Genomic DNA, 17,702 nt, shown 5'->3' with positions numbered 1-17,702 from the left:
ATTTGGGAAGGGATTTGAACCTAAACTGGTGGTGGGAAAGCCACTCTTCTGGAATAAGTGTGTTCACATGGTGGATTCTACTGGTAAAACTTCCCTGTGTAGACAAGCCCTAAATGAAACAGCACACGTCCCATTGACTTCTCAAAGGGTATGTCTATACTACCCGCTGGATTGGCGGGCAGCAATCGATTCAGCTGGGGTCAATTTATCGCATCTAGTCTAGACGTGATAAATCGACTCCTGAGCGCTCTCCCATCGACTCCTGTACTCCAGCGCTGCGAGAGGCGCAGGCGGAATCGATGGGGGAGTGGCAGCAGTCGACTCACCCCAGTGAGGACACTGCGGTGAGTAGATCTAAGTACGTTGACTTCGGCTACGTTATTCACGTAGCTGAAGTTGCAAAACTTAGATCGATTCCCTTCCTTCCGCCCCGCCGCCATGTATACCAGGCCACAGTCACATAAGCCTTTTCAAAAGTCACTCCAAAATACCAGCATACCTATGGCCGATGCTTCATTGGAAACTTTTTCGGTGTAAAGAATGTATCTATTATGGCTTCCTCTGGTAGAGTTTTTATGTCCCTGCCCCCTCTTGTAAGGGTTAGCATTTCAATAAGCTTCTTAACCATTTTTTTTTCTTTAACATAATAACGGAGGCTTTTTTCCACCTGCTTAATAAGTTATGCGTAGGCATAAATAAAACAGTTTGCAGCAAAATCATCGTAGCTTGCCTCCTGTATAGGAGGGGGACTGCAGCTGTAGAAGCATGTTTTCTGGACGGCGAAAAATGTTGCATAGCTGCTTAGACATCTCCTCCTGCATTCGCTGGAAAGGTAGGAATTGGTCCTGGGTGTCTGGCTGGTGAATCTTGCCCATATGCTCAGGGTTCAGCTGATTGAAATCTTTGGGGTCAGGAAGGAATTTTCCTACAGGCCAGTTTGGCAGAGGCCCTGGAGGTTTTTAGCCTTCCTCTGTAGCATGGGGCATGGGTCACTTGCTGGAGGATTCTCTGCTCCTTGAAAGGTTTCAGAGTAACAGCCGTGTTAGTCTGTATTCGCAAAAAGAAAAGGAGTACTTGTGGCACCTTAGAGACTAACCAATTTATATGAGCATAAGCCAAAGTCTGCGATACAACCGCATTTGCTCCAACCCCTCAGACAAACACCTACAAGATCTCTATCAAGCATTCTTACAACTACAATACCCACCTGCGGAAGTGAAGAAACAGATTGACAGAGCCAGAAGAGTTCCCAGAAGTCACCTACTACAGGACAGGCCTAACAAAGAAAATAACAGAACGCCACTAGCCGTCACCTTCAGCCCCCAACTAAAACCCCTCCAACGCATTATTAAGGATCTACGAGACAGGCCAGTCCTTGCCTACAGACAGCCCCCCAACCTGAAGCAAATACCACACAACAGAACCACTAACCCAGGAACCTATCCTTGTAACAAAGCCCGTTGCCAACTGTGCCCACATATCTATTCAGGGGACACCATCACAGGGCCTAATCACATCAGCCACACTATCAGAGGCTCGTTCACCTGCACATCCACCAATGTGATATATGCCATCATATGCCAGCAATGCCCCTCTGCCATGTACATTGGTCAAACTGGACAGTCTCTACGTAAAAGAATAAATGGACACAAATCAGATGTCAAGAATTATAACATTCATAAACCAGTCGGAGAACACTTCAGTCTCTCTGGTCACGGAATCACAGACGTGAAGGTCGCTATCTTACAACCAAAAAAACTTCAAATCCTGACTCCAGCGAGAAACTGCTGAATTGGAATTCATTTGCAAATTGGATACTATTAATTTAGGCTTAAATAGAGACTTGGAGTGGCTAAGTCATTATGCAAGGTAGCCTATTTTCCCTTGTTTTTTCCTACCCTCCCCACCCCTCCCCCCCAACGTTCTGGTTAAACTTGGATTTGTGCTGGAAATGGCCCACCTTGATTATCATGCACATTGTAGGGAGATTTCGGAGTAACAGCCCTGTTAGTCTGTATTCGCAAAAAGAAAGAGTACTTGTGGCACCTTAGAGACTAACCAATTTATTTGAAAAAAGAAAAGGAGGACTTGTGGCACCTTAGAGACTAACCAATTTATTAGAGCATAAGCTTTCGTGAGCTACAGCTCACTTCCTCAGATGCATATCGTGGAAACTGCAGCAGGCTTTATATATACACAGAGAATATGAAACAATATCTCCTCCCACCCCACTGTCCTGCTGGTAATAGCTTATCTAAAGTGATTTCCAGCACAAATCCAGGTTTTCTCACCCTCCACCCCCCCATACAAATTCACTCTCCTGCTGGTGATAGCCCATCCAAAGTGACAACTCTTTACACAATGTGCATGACAATCAAGCTGGGCTATTTCCTGCATAAATCCAGGTTCTCACATCCCCCCCACCCCCATACACACACAAACTCACTCTCCTGCTGGTAATAGCTCATCCAAACTGAGCACTCTTCAAGTTAAAATCCAAGTTAAACCAGAACATCTGGGGGGGGGGGGGTAGGAAAAAACAAGAGGAAACAGGCTACCTTGCATAATGACTTAGCCACTCCAAGTCTCTATTTAAGCCTAAATTAATAGTATCCAATTTGCAAATGAATTCCAATTCAGCAGTTTCTCGCTTGAGTCTGGATTTGAAGTTTTTTTGTTTTAAGATAGCGACCTTCATGTCTGTGATTGCGTGACCAGAGAGATTGAAGTGTTCTCCGACTGGTTTATGAATGTTATAATTCTTGACATCTGATTTGTGTCCATTTATTCTTTTACGTAGAGACTGTCCAGTTTGACCAATGTACATGGCAGAGGGGCATTGCTGGCACATGATGGCATATATCACATTGGTGGATGTGCAGGTGAACGAGCCTCTGATAGTGTGGCTGATGTTATTAGGCCCTGTGATGGTGTCCCCTGAATAGATATGTGGGCACAGTTGGCAACGGGCTTTGTTGCAAGGATAAGTTTCTGGGTTAGTGGTTCTGTTGTGTGGTATGTGGTTGTTGGTGAGTATTTGCTTCAGGTTGCGGGGCTGTCTGTAGGCAAGGACTGGCCTGTCTCCCAAGATTTGTGAGAGTGTTTGGGTCATCCTTTAGGATAGGTTGTAAATTTATTTGAGCAGAAGTAGCTGTAGCTCACGAAAGCTTATGCTCAAATAAATTGGTTGGTCTCTAAGGTGCCACAAGTACTCTTTCTTTTTGCGAATACAGACTAACAGGGCTGTTACTCCGAAATCTCCCTACAATGTGCATGATAATCAAGGTGGGCCATTTCCAGCACAAATCCAAGTTTAACCAGAACGTCGGGGGGGGGGGGGGGGAGGGTAGGAAAAAACAAGGTATTCCTTTTCTTATTGTAGGGAGAGTGGTCACTTTGGATAAGCTATTACCAGCAGGAGAGTGAGTTAGTATGTGTGGTTTTTGGAAGGGGGGGTTGAGAAAACCTGGATTTGTGCTGGAAATGGCCCACCTTGATTATCATACACATTGTAAGGAGAGTGATCACTTTAGATAAGCTATTACCAGCAGGAGAGTGGGATGGGAGGAGGTATTGTTTCATGGTCTCTGTGTATATAATGTCTTCTGCAGTTTCCACAGTATGCATCCGATGAAGTGAGCTGTAGCTCACAAAAGCTTATGCTCAAATAAATTGGTTGGTCTCTAAGGTGCCACAAGTACTCCTTTTCTTTCTGCTCCTTGAAGTCTTTAAACCACGATTTGAGGACTTCAATAGCTCAGGCATAGGTAATAGGTTTTTCGCAGGAGTGGTGGGTGAAATTCTGTGGCCTGCGTTGTGCAGGAGGTCAGACTAGATGATCATAATGGTCTCTTCTGACCTAAATATCTATGAATGTGGCATCAAAGATACTTTTACTGTCAATTAATAAATCAGAAGCATTAAAATGTGTTTAGTTGGCTTGTGGGACAGTGTGTAGGGAATATGAAGTGAAACTAGAGGTTAGGGGAAACTTTTCCATTATCTTGGTGGTTGATCATTAACTATGGACTCTTTTTTTTTTTTTTCTTCCTTGCTTGTGGGATGAAAGAGCTGCGTTGTTAGATGCGTATGCACGTTTTGAGATTCCTTTGCATCTAGTCTCACCTGCAGATCTCAAATGCATTTTTATAATGTTAGTGTTATCCTCATTCTCAGATTGGGGGTGGGGGTGAACTGAGGGTGTGTTTACACTGCAATGAAGCACCTGTGCCAGGCCCATATCAGCTGACTCTGGTCTGGCCTGGGCTGTGGGGCTATATAACGACAGTGTTGACACTTGGGTTTCAGTCCAAGCCCCAAGGCCTACACTGCAATTTTATAACCCTACAGCCAGCCCAAGTCAGCTGATACGGGCCAGGCGCAGGTGTTTTATTGCCGAATAAACCTACCCTGAGATGCAGAGAGGAAGAGAAAAGGAGTACCTGTGGCACCTTAGAGACTAACAGATTTATTTAGCATAAGCTTTCGTGAGCGACAGCTCACTTCATCGGATGCATACAGTGGAAAGTGAGCTGTCGCTCACAAAAGCTTATGCTCAGATAAATCTGTTAGTCTCTAAGGTGCCACAAGTCCTCCTTTTCTTTTTCCGGATACAGACTAACATGGCTGCTACTCTGAAACCTGTCATTAAGAGAGGAAGAGACTTGCCCAAGGCCACCCAGCAAGTTGATGGGGATAGAACCCAAGAATCCTGACTTCCAGGCCTGCCAATGCAATGCGTCTTCTAATCTTGTGACAACTAGGGGGTGCAGCAGGGGGAAACTGCTACGTAGAATTTCTCTTGTCCCCTCTATAGCCATTGAATGTGAAATAACAAGGCACTGTAGCCCTAGTTTCTCCCAAACAGGCTATAGTTTCTTTCTTAACAAAGAGAAGAGAGAGTGCCTCTAAAACGATACATTTAATAAGCATTGGTTAATAAGGAAAACCTTCTCTATTGTCAAGAAGGAAAACGGACATATTTGTCTTCCTGTGGAGTACGTGTCTTGCTAATCATTATTTACCTTTCACTGCCGAAAGTTGTGCAATGGCTGCGAAGTGGGTTGTATACCTGAGATTCCATTCTGTCTGCAGCACCTGCAGGCAAATCCTGTGTGACGTTGGAATGCTGCATGGTGCTGACTCATTTCGAGTACTTTTTTGGGGTTTTTTTTTGTTAAACTCTCTCATGGTTCTGACCTCTTGGCTAGCACACACTTCAAGGAATGGCCACAAGTTCTAGTCACCGATTCTACAGTGTTTTCCACCTTGCACATTTTAAATGTGGTATGTGATGCAGTTTTTTTGTAAAAAGAAAAGGAGTACTTGTGGCACCTTAGAGACTAACCAATTTATTTGAGCATGAGTTTTTTTGTGTGGCCCTAAGATCACTCATACCTTTGGAATGAAGGGTGGCTACTTTTCTGACACCACGCTCTGTCTGTGCAGGTATATGCTGGGAAAAGGCTGTGTAGAATAGGGCCAGGTCTCATGTGATATGTGTAGACAACTGTATCTAAACATGTGACAGCAAATTTCAGATGGATTGCAATTCTTGTGGGCCCACACTGGAAGTGGCTTAAAACTTTGTGGAAGGTAACAGGAGGAAATAGTAACCATTTCTTTCCATTGTGCTAGTTAAAATAGGAGGGGTATATCTCAGTGATGTCACTCTGGGTGTGATCTATCTGGCCAATTCCTTAGACTATTCCAAGACTTGAGACTTATCTTAAACAACACTTCCCATATGTAGGGCCCTGACAAATTCATGGTCTGTTTTGGTAAATTTCACAGTCCTAGCATTTTCAAAAACTTGAATTTCAGAGTTTTAGATATTTAAATCTTAAATTTCTTGGTGGTGTAATCATGGGGGGTCCTGATTCAAAAGAGGGCCACAGGGTGTAGAGAGGGTGGGGTGTTGCAAGCCTATTCTGGAGGGGGGGGTTTCAATCACAGTATAGCCACCGTTACTTCTGTGCTGCCTTCAGAGCTGGGTGGCCAGAGAGTGGCAGCTGCTGGCTAGGAATAATAGGAATAGGCTAGGCCAGCAGCAGCAGAGAAGTAAGGGTGGCAATATCATACCATGCCACCCTTCCTTCTGTGTGACTGCTGGCGGTGGCTCTGCCTTTTGGGCTGGGTGCCTGGCCAGCAGACCCCGCTCTCTGGCCACCCAGCTCTGAAGGCAGTGCAGAAGTAAGGGCAGCAGTACCACAAGCCCTCTACAATAGCCAGCTTTCACAGAGGAGACCAGATTTCACAATCCGTGATTTGGTAGGGCCCTAACTGTGTGAGAGACAGCTGTTTCTTCAATAGCCGTAAGGTCTAAATTACAAACACTGAGCTGTGTGATCATCTAGATGCATTTTCCCACATCTTGCAGAAGTTCAGCCTCTAGATTTCCTTTTTGAATTAAGAGGATTTATGTAGTCCCCCCCCCCCCTTTTTTTTTAAATGTTTTCCATTCTCTTTCTGCCAGTTGCAAAATACCCTTTTGGGTTAACCTGTTACCAAAGGTACTATTGTGTTGCTATCTCCATGAGCAGAAGTTGGCCTCTTTCCATCAGTAAAACAGTGATTCAACAGCTCCAGGTTGGGGGTGTGTGTGTGTGTGTGTGAAGACCCATTAGCAGCCTCCAGTTGCCCTTCCAGTGTTGTCTTTACTTCCTTATCTTAACTCTATGGGCCAAATTAATCCCTGCAGTATAACACTGAAATGGCTTGCATGAAATCCAGTTTAGGCTTTAGTCCTTCAAGGGCTTCCAGCTGGAAGTATGTCTATACAGCAGCTGACAGGTGTGATTCCCCAGCTCAGGTGGGTGTACATGTGCTAGCTCTTCTCACTAGACATAGCTGTGTGGCCACTGGCTCGGGCCACTGGCTCGGGCTAGCCGCCTGAATACATACCCAGGGGGCCGGGCGGGCGGGACAGCACTCTGGCAGCTAGTCAGAGCCACCACCCATGCTGCTGCCGCCATAGTGTGCTAAACCAAGCAGAGCTTGTGCGTGTATGTCTGCCCGAGCTGGGAATAGCCCCTCCCAGCTGCTGCAGAGATGTACCCTGAGAAATTGGAGTCCCAAGTTCTAGCCTCCTTGCAGAATTACTCAACACTGGTGCTAACCCAGCAAGCACTGGAGAGGCTATTGCAGGGTAGAGTTAAGATGCAATTGTGTCATAAAGCTCTAGCTTGGCCATAGCTGGGTGAGCACAGTGCTCAGTTTAATGTAACTGCGTACAACACTCTACTCCTCCCCCCTCCGTTCTGATGTGTACTATCTTGTAAACACTAAAATCCCTCCTTTGGGACAGCGTTTGGGCTGGGTTTCTCTCAGGACTGCTCTTCCCCTTTTTCGGGTGGGAGCGGAGTCCAGATATGCTGTTTCTCGAGCCCCTTTATCAGCTGAGCTGGACTGTAAGAATTCCTGACAGATTAAACATTTACCATGACTCACCCACCTCCACGTAGGACAGGGTGTGATTCAGATGCAGCATACTCTTATACTAACTCTATTCAGGTGGCACCTAAGAGCCCCCATCATGGATCAGGACTCCACTGTGCTAGGCGCTGTATAAAGAAAGCCCCTGCCCCCAAAAGCTTACAACCTATGTAAGTCTCTAGTCCCTGCCTCTGACTAAACGTGGTTGTACGCAAGAAACATACGGGAGTTACAAGGTGCAAGCTAGGGAGATCTGGGTTTGTGAGCTAGAGGCAGTGTTAACATTCCAGCCATGTGTTTTGCTTGATTAGTGGTTTTTTTGCACACTGTAATAGTGATGTTACCTCTGCTTTCCCCCAGGCACTAGTTCCTGGAATCTGGTATCCTCCAACTTTATTGCCTTTCTGCTTCCTGGGTAGTGTCTCTTACGTTATTCATTCTCTCTTCTCCCCCTGCCTCTGTCAGACTTACCATGTGTACTTTTTATAGAGGCTGTTATAGGTCAGCACAGCTGATGCCTCCCGTACCGGTTGCTCTTTCCTTCGTGCAGTGGCACATCATGCTCCATCTGGCTGAATCTTGAGGCTAGGATTGGCACCTACAAGCAGGGCTATCTCCGACCTGACTGCACTGTGTCCATTCTGCCTTGATGTGCTGCAGCATCTGTTCTTTTCCTGTTACAAAAGCCACCCACCGCTTCCTACTTGCTGTGATCAGCCAGGCTCCTGTTGCTCCTCTCTTATATCAGTTGCTTTTGCCAGATCTTGTTCCTTCTTCTAGTCACTAGGTGGCTGGAGAGTCTTGAAACAGCTGTTCTGAATCCTTGATATGGTCTGTCCCCCTGCACCATCCCATCACAGAGGTGTCTCTCACTAGGTGTTTAGTATCCCTCTGCTTTACAGGGTCTTTCCTCCCATGCATTCAGAGAGGAAGATCTAAGACCAACTGGTAAGATACTGCTGCATCTTGTTGATGCTCTGCATCGTCTAGCCTGGAAATATGAAAATAATAGGATTGATTAAGGGTATTTGCTATCTGCTTGTGATCTGGGTATATTTACAGATGCTAGGGATAAACTCCCCTGGATAAAATCAATCTCGTTATTTCAATGCTCCTACAGTCTGTGTGGATCACAAGCTCAGGACACGGAGTGTAGGGGGACCCGGTATCTTGACACTCTCTGTATGTTGCAGAGGGCGAGTGGTCTAGTGATGGTCAATGTCTGGTACGTGTCATGCTGAAGACCTCAGGCTAGATTTAGCACTCTGTGTGAAACAGGTGTAACTATGGAGTTATCACATTTATGAGCATATAGACTGGAGATTATTTCCTGTCTCTTCCCCCCCGGCATGATATGGACCAATTTAAGAGTGAGTTGTAAACCTTAATTCTGAATTTCCGCAAAGAGGATGAACCAAACACTGAGACTGGTACTGTAATTGGCAGAAAGATTTCTGCAAGTCTTCACCCACACCCACACAAACAAAAAGCCTTCGGGAAAGAGTCCAGTCCTAACCGTTAGATTGTGGAGGCTGTGAATTGGGACTGCTGGGCTCCTGTAGTGTGTGTCCTTTTAAAATAGCTGTGAACGTATTATTAGAAGCTGAAGAACACATATGGGTATGACTAATTGTGCTTACTGAATATACACAAATATGCCCGACCTAGCTACTCGTATGCTCCTGCTCGGACTGGCTTCCTGCAGCTTCTTAAATATAGCACACAGTGAGCACTACTGGAGGGCTCTCAAACCATTTAAAGGGATACTACCCTCCACTTCCAGTCCAGATGTGGACTGGGAACCATGGTGTAGTGGTTAGTGCAGGGACTCCTGGGTTCTGTCCCCGACTTGCTGTGTCACCTTACGTGAAGCAAAGTTTGCCTCTTCAATGTATGTGCACAGTTACAGGCAATCTCACTGGGAACTGCTCACACCTCAGAGGGGAAGAATCTGTCCCTCTGTGTTGGCTTCTCCACTTGTACAATAAGTGACGAGAGGTACAAGAAATAGTGCCCATCTTCATAAAGTACTTGGATCCAGCACAGTGGGGCCTGATGTGACCTGGGTGATACTGAAAGACAAAGATGTGAACAGCGCTAGATGAAAAGGAGCAGTGTTTGGCATTTTGCTTTTCTCATAATTCTAATAATCCCCAGCTCTCTTCATCCCTAGCTTTCAAGCGCTTTACAGGAGGCCAGTGTCCGTACCCGTATTTTACAGATTGGGGAAACTGAGGCACAGAACGGGGACATGACTTGTTGAAGGTCACCCAGAAGTTCCGGGGTCGAGCTGGGGGTACAACCCAGGTCTCAGCAATCCTGTTCCAATGCTCTTCCATGAGGCTACACTGCCTCCCAAAACACGTATTTGTATGGGATATCTCCACTGTTTGCACCCTCTGTGTATGTGCTTGCTTGTCCGTGTCTGGGGCACATCCTGATGACTACGGTGTCTTCCAGACTCGTGCAATCTCTCTACTCTTGTACGAAATGTATAAGCGACGCTGCTTGTGAAGTGATCCTGTGAAAACCTGTATACAGAGGGGTAAGGTGGCTTTAGGGCCTCACTGCCTGAGATTCCCCCTCCCACACTCCCTATGTTCCACCACAACAGCTAATACAACTTGTCTTGGTTGCTTTTAACAATTTTTGGGGAGGTTTTGGGGGGGGCAGGTGAGGATCCCAATTGGAAACATCTTAAAGGGGCCCAGATTGTTAAAGTACAGAGCACCTGCCTGAAATCACTGGTCACTCTGATGACTTAGGGCTGGTTGACACTAGGCTAGAAAATTTACATCAACTCAGCTGTGTCACTCAGGGGTGTGAAAAATCTAGCTATGCTGACCTAAGTCCCTGCGTAGATGGCGCTAGGTCAACAGAAGAATTCTTCCATCGACTTAGCTACTGCTTCTTGAGGACATGGACAGATTCTCCCATCAGAGTGGTGGCTTCCATATAGGGTCACACCTGGGGTCTCTTACACACCCCGAAGCCTTTTCCTATAAGCCTCAGATGTCAATTCAAATGTAAGCTTTTGTGAACTGTTCACAGTCCCCAGTATCAACTCTATCCATCTGGCTGTACGCCTCTATGGCTTTGGGACCAATACCGGGTGAAACAGCGGGGCCGGTCCACAGCATCAGCCAGGGTCAAACTGCAAGACTTCTCAAAGGCAGTGAGGTAGGCGCCTATATCTCCCCTCTCCTCTTCCATTGGGGCAACAACTTGGTATCGAGGTACGCTAGAGCAGAATCACGCTTTTCGTCCAGCTGGAAGGGCAGTCTCCAAGCTGCTCTGCCGATCAAGGATAGAAGGAGCCCTGGGAGCTCAAACAGGTAACCTGCTTGGCTGTCAGACAGCTGGAGCGGAGGCAAATCAAACATGCCTACAGATGCCCTGACTGCCGGTCAGTTACATGCTGGAGGGAATTCAGGCAGGCTGTCATTCCCATTACGTGCTGCCGGCCGCCTGCCCGTGCCTACGGTGAAGCAGTCTGTGTAGCTTATGGTAATTGATCATCTAACATATTGCGAAGGAAATTGATGCAGTGAGGCTCACTGCATCCAATGGGGAGCAAAAGACTCTCTCCATGCAGGCTGCCCCTGGGACTGATGAGTGTTACATCACTTTTGTGCTCAATATGTCACTGCTAATATCTGTTCCCACCAAATGGGAGTCTTACGGCTACCGAAGTGCTGGGGACGCTAGCTTAGATCGAATGCCGGTGACTGGGTGCAGTGGTGTTCTTATTCAGGTCTCTTGTGGATGTCGGGCATCTGCTTTTGGACCCAACAGAGGTGCTAACCTTCAATTGCAGCGGGTATGTAGCACTCTGCTAGTGCTTCTTAGGCAAGCAAGCCAGAAGAGGTGGGTAGTCTGGTCTTCAGAGTTTGCAACACACACACACGATTTCTCTAAGATCGTATCCTGCTTTTCTCCTCTACTTTCCCAAGTGAGCATGTGCAGGGTGTATTTGCTGACGCTGCATATTTTTTAACAGGAACCCGAGACTGTAGGCACTTGAGCTGTGCGGCTGATTGGGATTTTGATCAGAGAAGGAGAACAGGATGGGTTGCATCTGGAATGCTGGTGACCAGAAAGATGGCATGAACTCAGTGTCAGGATAACAGTCTTTCGTTGTGTGTGAAACTGCTCTGTCCTAAAAATGCAGCTCGGTTCAGACTTGAGGCTGAGGCTTCTTGCCTGTTGTATGCTTTTTTGGTTTAGTGTCTCATAAGATTTTAACAATTGTGTGTTTGTCTGCTTTTGGGGAGTGGGGGAGATTTTTGAAAGAAAAATGCTGTGCTTACAAACTTCAGAAAGCTATTAATCTCCAGCACGGCTAATCCTTGCATGAGATGCATTGCTAGTGTGACAAGTAAAAAGGAATTTTCAGTGTTGTCTAAGGTTCTGCAGTAAAATACGCCCCCCCCCCCCCCGATATTGGAAACAACAAAATCTTGCACTTGAGAAGCGTGTGTTTATTTATTTAAGGGGTGTCTGTTGGATAGAGAGGGAAAGGGAGTTGGGACTCCTGGGTTCTGTTCATGGCTCTGTTGCTGACTTGCTGTGTCCTTGGGCAAGTCACATAGGCCCTGATCCTCGAAGGGCATCAGTGTGGTTGAAGACTGATTTGTGGAGCTCTGCTTCCTTCACAGCTTTGCTTAGGCCCTGATCTGGCGTTGGATCACTCTCTGCTTTGAGCACCTTGCATTTCTGGTTCTGCTTTTAAAGGGTCCTGCCCAGTGCACCTTCTGCTAGTACATGTTTTTCAGTAATAAAAGGAGACACATATTAGGAGTGCCGAACTTTAATCTCTTGAACACTGCTCCTTATCTCCAGTGTAAATAAACTCTATCGACAAAGCATTCCACATTTGAATAGCATTGAGAGAGAGAGAGTGCCTGCCTGCTCTGGTGGGTTATGCTCTGCTTTCACGAAGTTAATCACATGCCTTTGTGGTGGTTGAGCTCTTTAGCTTAACAAAGAGGAAGTTTAGGGGTGGACTTGATTAGCCTATGTAATGGGGTTCACTCACCACTGTGGTGCCTCCTGCTGGCTGTCTTGGGAATTAGCTCAGTGACCTCTTCAGGTGATGTCTTGCCACCATCACTCCTGCTCTAGGACCCACATCTTTCCAAGGACCGCAGCGTCCTCTTCAGCAACACAGACCTCGGCTATGCCACACGCTGTGCTCCCCCCTTCCGGGGGACCTGCAGTCCGCTGTTCAGCCACTTCCCTTAGTGGCTACTGCAGCAAATTGTTTGGCTACTTCCCCGTGGCGCCAGCATCCTCTTTGCCCTTGCCTCAGGGCCGCAGCCAGCCAGTGTCTCTCACTTCCCCTGGTCCCTGCTAGCAGCACTGCTCTGTCCATGATGCTGGCAGTTGTCTCAGCCCTCCAGAGACACCATCCTTCCTCTCTGGGGTCCCAGCAGAGAACTGCCCTCCTCTGCCCTGCAGCTCCCTTTTTATATGGGCCTGCTTGGCTGCTCCCCTCAGCCCTTCTCTGTTTGGCTGCCTTCTGCGCAGCCTCCCATGGGCTCTGTTAACCCCTTAGAGCCCAGTGTGGGGCAGGTGCCTCATCATAGCCTACAAGTACCTTCGTGGGGAACAAACATTTAATAGTGGGCTCTTCAATCTAGCAGAGAGAGGTTGAACATGAGGCAATAGCTGGAAGCTGAAGCTAGACAAATTCAGCCAGGAAATAAGGGGTGTGTGTGTGTGTGTGGTTTTTAACAGTGAGAGTAACCACTGGAATAATTTACTAAGGGTCATGGTGGATTCTTCATCGTGGGCAATTTTTAAATCCAGATTGGATATTCCTCTAAAAGATCTGGCCTCTGTGATTCAGGAGGGCTGACTGGATGATCACAATGGTCCCTTTTGGCCTTGGAATCTATAAGCCCAGTTTCCTCAAGTGCAGCCTTGCCAGCAGCTGCTCCTGGTTCCCTACTTAAACCCAGCTGTGCCAGTGGCATAAGAGTGTTCTCCTCTTTCCCTTGCAGGAGGCTGGAGTGCTTTTAACCCCCGGGGATGGAGCAGCATGTGAATGGAGCTATGGCCGAGAAGCCAAACCCCATGGACTATGGAGTTCAGATCCGATTCATAGATGACCTGAAGGAAATGAAGAAGCCCCAAAACATCAGGCCTAAGCATTCCAAGCCAGGCTCCTACGGGGTTGCGGTGAGGGTCCAGGGCATTGATGGGCAGCCCTTTGTGGTCCTGAACAGTGGGGCGAAAGGAGAAGACTCCTTCGGGGTGCAGATCAAAAGCGAAAGTAAATACGGGAACCCCGCTCACAGCCAGTGGCCTGAGCAGCTGCCCCCTAACTCTCTCAGGGAAGGCCCGGGCTCCATCAGTTCTGATTCTGATTTGCCGGAAAGCCGGTACGTGGCCAGACATTCCCAGTACAGCACCTCTGACGAGGAGCTGAGCTCCCAGCGCTACCCGAGGGAGACGAGGCCTGTCAGCGCTGAGGCAGCTCATTCCTACCGCCAGGATGGCTCCTCGTCCCCTCAGGGCGGCTCCAAACAGCTGCCACCCCAGAGGCCTTTTGGGGAGGAGCTGAGGAGGACTCAATCTCACAGCTCTCTCTTAAGCCCCAGTTCAGAGGAGGCCTATGGCCCAAGCCCCCTCAGCATGCAGCCCAGGGGCACCTACCGATCCCAGTCTCCAGCCAGTACCAAGAGCAACAGCACGCTGGACATTGCAGGCAGGAAAAGGACTGGCCCCAGCCGGGAATCCCATCCAGCTTCTGGACGAAGGTTTGTAGGCAAGCAGCGATCACCAGACCCAGAGTCCAGGTCTGGTCCTCGGCAGCCAGCTGACCAAAGTGACATTGACACGAAGCCCCTGTCCTCAGTGGATTCCCTGATCACGAAGTTCGACGGGAAGGTTCAGCAGAGGGGCCGAGCTGCCAGGAGAAGCCGGATCTCCCTGGAGGAGAGGAAGCGGTCACAGAGTCTTGAAGGCAGGGTGTCCTACTACGACACGGCCGATTCCAGAGAGCTGAGCTCCGCCCAGCTCCAGGATCGCCTCACGGAAGGGCCGAAGGGCCTGGCTGCCAAACCGCCTGGTGCGGCCAATGCCTCTCGCACCGGCAGCCTGAACCGAGCGCTCCCGGAAAATCTGAAGGAAAACTCAGTCAAGGTCCAGCTGATGCGAGACTGGACCCATAAAAGCTTGGAGGAGCCTGTGGTTGAGCAGCAGCAAAGTCAAGTGCAATCTGAAGTGCAGGTAACTCTTCGTTTGGGGCTCAGTCCTGCTCGGCACGCTGGCCGTGCTTCAGCACCTATTTCACTCTAAGCACAGGAGTAGCCAATGGGAGTAGCGATGCGCTTGACTTCTTGACAGCCCAGCAAACCACATGCTGTCAATGCTCAGGATGGAGCTTTAATTAGCTCTCTGGGCCTCAAGTTCACTGCCTGGGTGATGCCATTGGTCCCTGATCTCAGGATATGCCTGTACTGCAGTCGGGAGGTGTGATGGCAGTAACTGCTGCACAGGCCAGCTTCGCCTGGCACCCTGGGGACAGAGTCAGGCCACCCGCTCGTCTTGCTGAGACTTTGCTGCTGCGGTTCCCACTAGCTTTGCACTGCAGTCGCAGTGTAGACGTGCCCTGCGATGCCAGACGCTGGTGGTGGCTGCAGCAGTGTGGTTATTCAACCTGAAATCGGCATGCTCCATCTTCGGGCTCGTCCTACCCCAATGAGGAAGCTGCTGCTCCTCCTCCTTAAGGAATGCTGTTCCCAGCTGGCCTATTTCCAAGTGCTTTATGCACTAGAGTTCAATGCTGGGAGCGTAGGTCCTGAGGTGCATTTGACTCGGAAATTCACTAGGCCCTTAAGGGCCACAACCTAACTGCCACCTACACCTAGTTATATCAGATCCCAGCCACGTTTGCTTGCAAAACTGCTGCTGTTGTCCTCTCCTAATATAGGGAGCAGAGTGACAACGTCATAGGTGGATGCAGATCTTCCTGCTTCAGGGTATAAACCAAGCACTCATTGTCTGGGCTTAAGAAGAAACTTACTTTGTGGGTAGGTTATTCCATAAAGGGAGTGGTGGGGTTGGCTTGCGCATTGCTCTGAATCAGCTGGTGCTGGCTCGCATCAGACGGGATACCAGGCTAGATGGGCCCGTTGCTCTGATCCCGTCTGGCAGGTCCTACTGCTGTGCAATGAGCATCTGGTGATGCTTGTCCTGTCTCGTTAGCAGCTTAAGTCCACTCCAGATCTTCTGAAAGACCAGCAGGAAGTCTCTCCGCCTGGGAGCAGCGAGTACACCAAGGAACTGATTTACAGTATTCTGAAGGATGGGTGAGTGTTGGGCCGAGCGCTTGTGGGTCCAGTGTTAGACAGGATATCCGCATCTGATGTGCAGCTGGCTCCGTTGGAGCATGGGGGACTGGAGGCATTGAGTGCTTCACTGCCATAAACTATGGGTGACAAGGTGAGGGAGGGAATATCTTTTATTGGACCAACTTCTGTTGGTGAGAGGCACACGCTTTCATGCTTACAGCTCTCTCACAGAAGTTGGTCCAATAAGATATTCCCTCCCGCCCCCGTGTTTCTCTCATATCCTGGGACCAACACGACTCCAACAATGCTGCATAAACTCACTCTAGTGAAAAAGGTTTCTGAAACAATACAAAGACTTGCTGCATCATCTTGGGGGTGGGATCAGGGCTGACCAGAGGCGGGGGGAAAAAAGGGGGCACAATTGTACTGGGGCCCTGAGCTCAGGGCTCCCCCCTAAACATCTGTATAAATAAAGTGAAATGGGAGGAGGTGGGGCCCCAGCAAACGTGATGCATCAGGGCCCCACATTTCTCTCAAGGGGGTGGGGTTTCTCAAGTGAACTCTGCCCCATAGCTCTCGCTAGGCAAATCTATCCTAAACAGGAGCCTTTCTACCAAGTCTGTTACACAGGAGCTCAGACTAGCTGATCACAATGGGCCCTTCTGGCCTTAGAATCTGAGTGTAGAAAATCTGGCCCCAGATGTGTAGGAAAATTGGTCCTTTAAATAAAACAAAACTCTGTTCCTTTAAATCCAGCCCTGGGATAGGAGTCTTGTGCCCTGGGCATCTTGCGGGAGTGTATGCTTAAGAACTCTTGAACCCACACACTAACAACTGTAAGCCTCTTGGCTAAACGGTAGCAACTCTAGAAAGGTGCAAATTGTGCACATGGCAACCTTGGAGCCGACAAAGGGAATTAATTCCTAGTGGCGTCGCATTCTGTTTTAAATAATCCTGTGGAGGTGGATAGTGTCTGTTCTCTGGGAAGTCCCCAGGTGGGTGGGAGTACAGGGCAAATGAGGCAGCTGATCTGCTGAACTTAATCACTAAAAGGATTCTCTATGGGAAAGCAAGGGTTTAAAGATGACCTCTCTCCTTCCCCTTCCCTGCCTTGTGGATACTTGACTGAAACACTCACTTTCAGATTTTCACTCCCATGGCTTCTTGTAAAGAGGGACTTACCCCTTTACCTTCAATTCATATATTATGGGCCTCATAAACTGTGGGGAGCGGTGAATCAAACTTTCCTCTAACTTGCCCCAGAGGTTCTCATCATAAGTGTTACCTGCAACAACATTAAGTTAAAAAATCTGGACAGAAGTGTGTATGTCTCTTAAATACTTACTTTGGTAACAGGGGCCAAGTATCTGAGCACTTCACAACCTTTAATGTATTTCATCCTCTCAATGCCCCTATGAGGCAGTGAAGAGCAATTATCTCCCTTGCTCAGATGGGGAAACTGAGGCATGGAGGGGTTAAGTGACTTGCCCACGATCACATAGGTCCTGTGGCAGAGCAGAGATTCAAATCTAAGTCTCCAGAGTCATAGGCGAGTGCCTTAAACGCTGCTTTGCTTTTCCTCCCCCCGACTCTTGTGGCTGTGTCCCTTTTAACCTGAATGATTTTCTTTGTTGGTATTTGCTTGTTTCTTTTTTAGGAGTAAAGAAAGAGAAAGCTCACTGAAGAGAAAAACCAACCTGATGTTTGAGAAGATCCAAGCGCTCACTGTAAGTCTCCATATCAGTCTCCCCTTATTTTGCAAAGAATGACATTCACCCCTGGACAGAGTCCAGTGCAAAAGCCCTATAAGACTTATGGGGCACCCGGCTCTCAGCAGAAGGGTAAATTTTTCACCCCCGTATTATCAAACCAGGGTGGTACTGATTGGGCAGGATGACTGCCGTTTCTTAGTGTACATCTGCACTGCAGCTGGAAGTGTAGAGACGTACACCTGCTAGCTCCAGTCAA

At 48.2% G+C, this 17,702-nt stretch overlaps 1 protein-coding gene across 8 annotated transcripts in view; it reads left to right on the top strand.

Annotated features, from left to right (window-relative positions):
* Positions 1-17,702, top strand: part of CGN (cingulin) — a 66,407-nt gene that overhangs the window by 9,198 nt on the left and 39,507 nt on the right. For 5 of the 8 annotated variants that reach the window (XM_073322426.2, XM_073322424.2, XM_073322425.2 and 2 more), the window contains exons 2-4: positions 13,440-14,670; positions 15,649-15,752; positions 17,392-17,461. In XM_073322426.2, the coding sequence (XP_073178527.2) occupies positions 13,468-14,670; positions 15,649-15,752; positions 17,392-17,461 (1,377 nt within the window). In that variant the 5' untranslated portion in view covers positions 13,440-13,467. The other 3 variants (XM_073322421.2, XM_073322422.2, XM_073322423.2) reach the window with 3 other exon arrangements.

Source organism: Lepidochelys kempii, chromosome 24, assembly GCF_965140285.1.
Source record: "Lepidochelys kempii isolate rLepKem1 chromosome 24, rLepKem1.hap1, whole genome shotgun sequence".
Classification (NCBI taxonomy): domain Eukaryota; kingdom Metazoa; phylum Chordata; order Testudines; family Cheloniidae; genus Lepidochelys; species Lepidochelys kempii.
The sequence above is the reverse complement of the archived record's forward strand: the minus strand, read 5'-3'. Positions and strand labels throughout refer to the sequence as shown.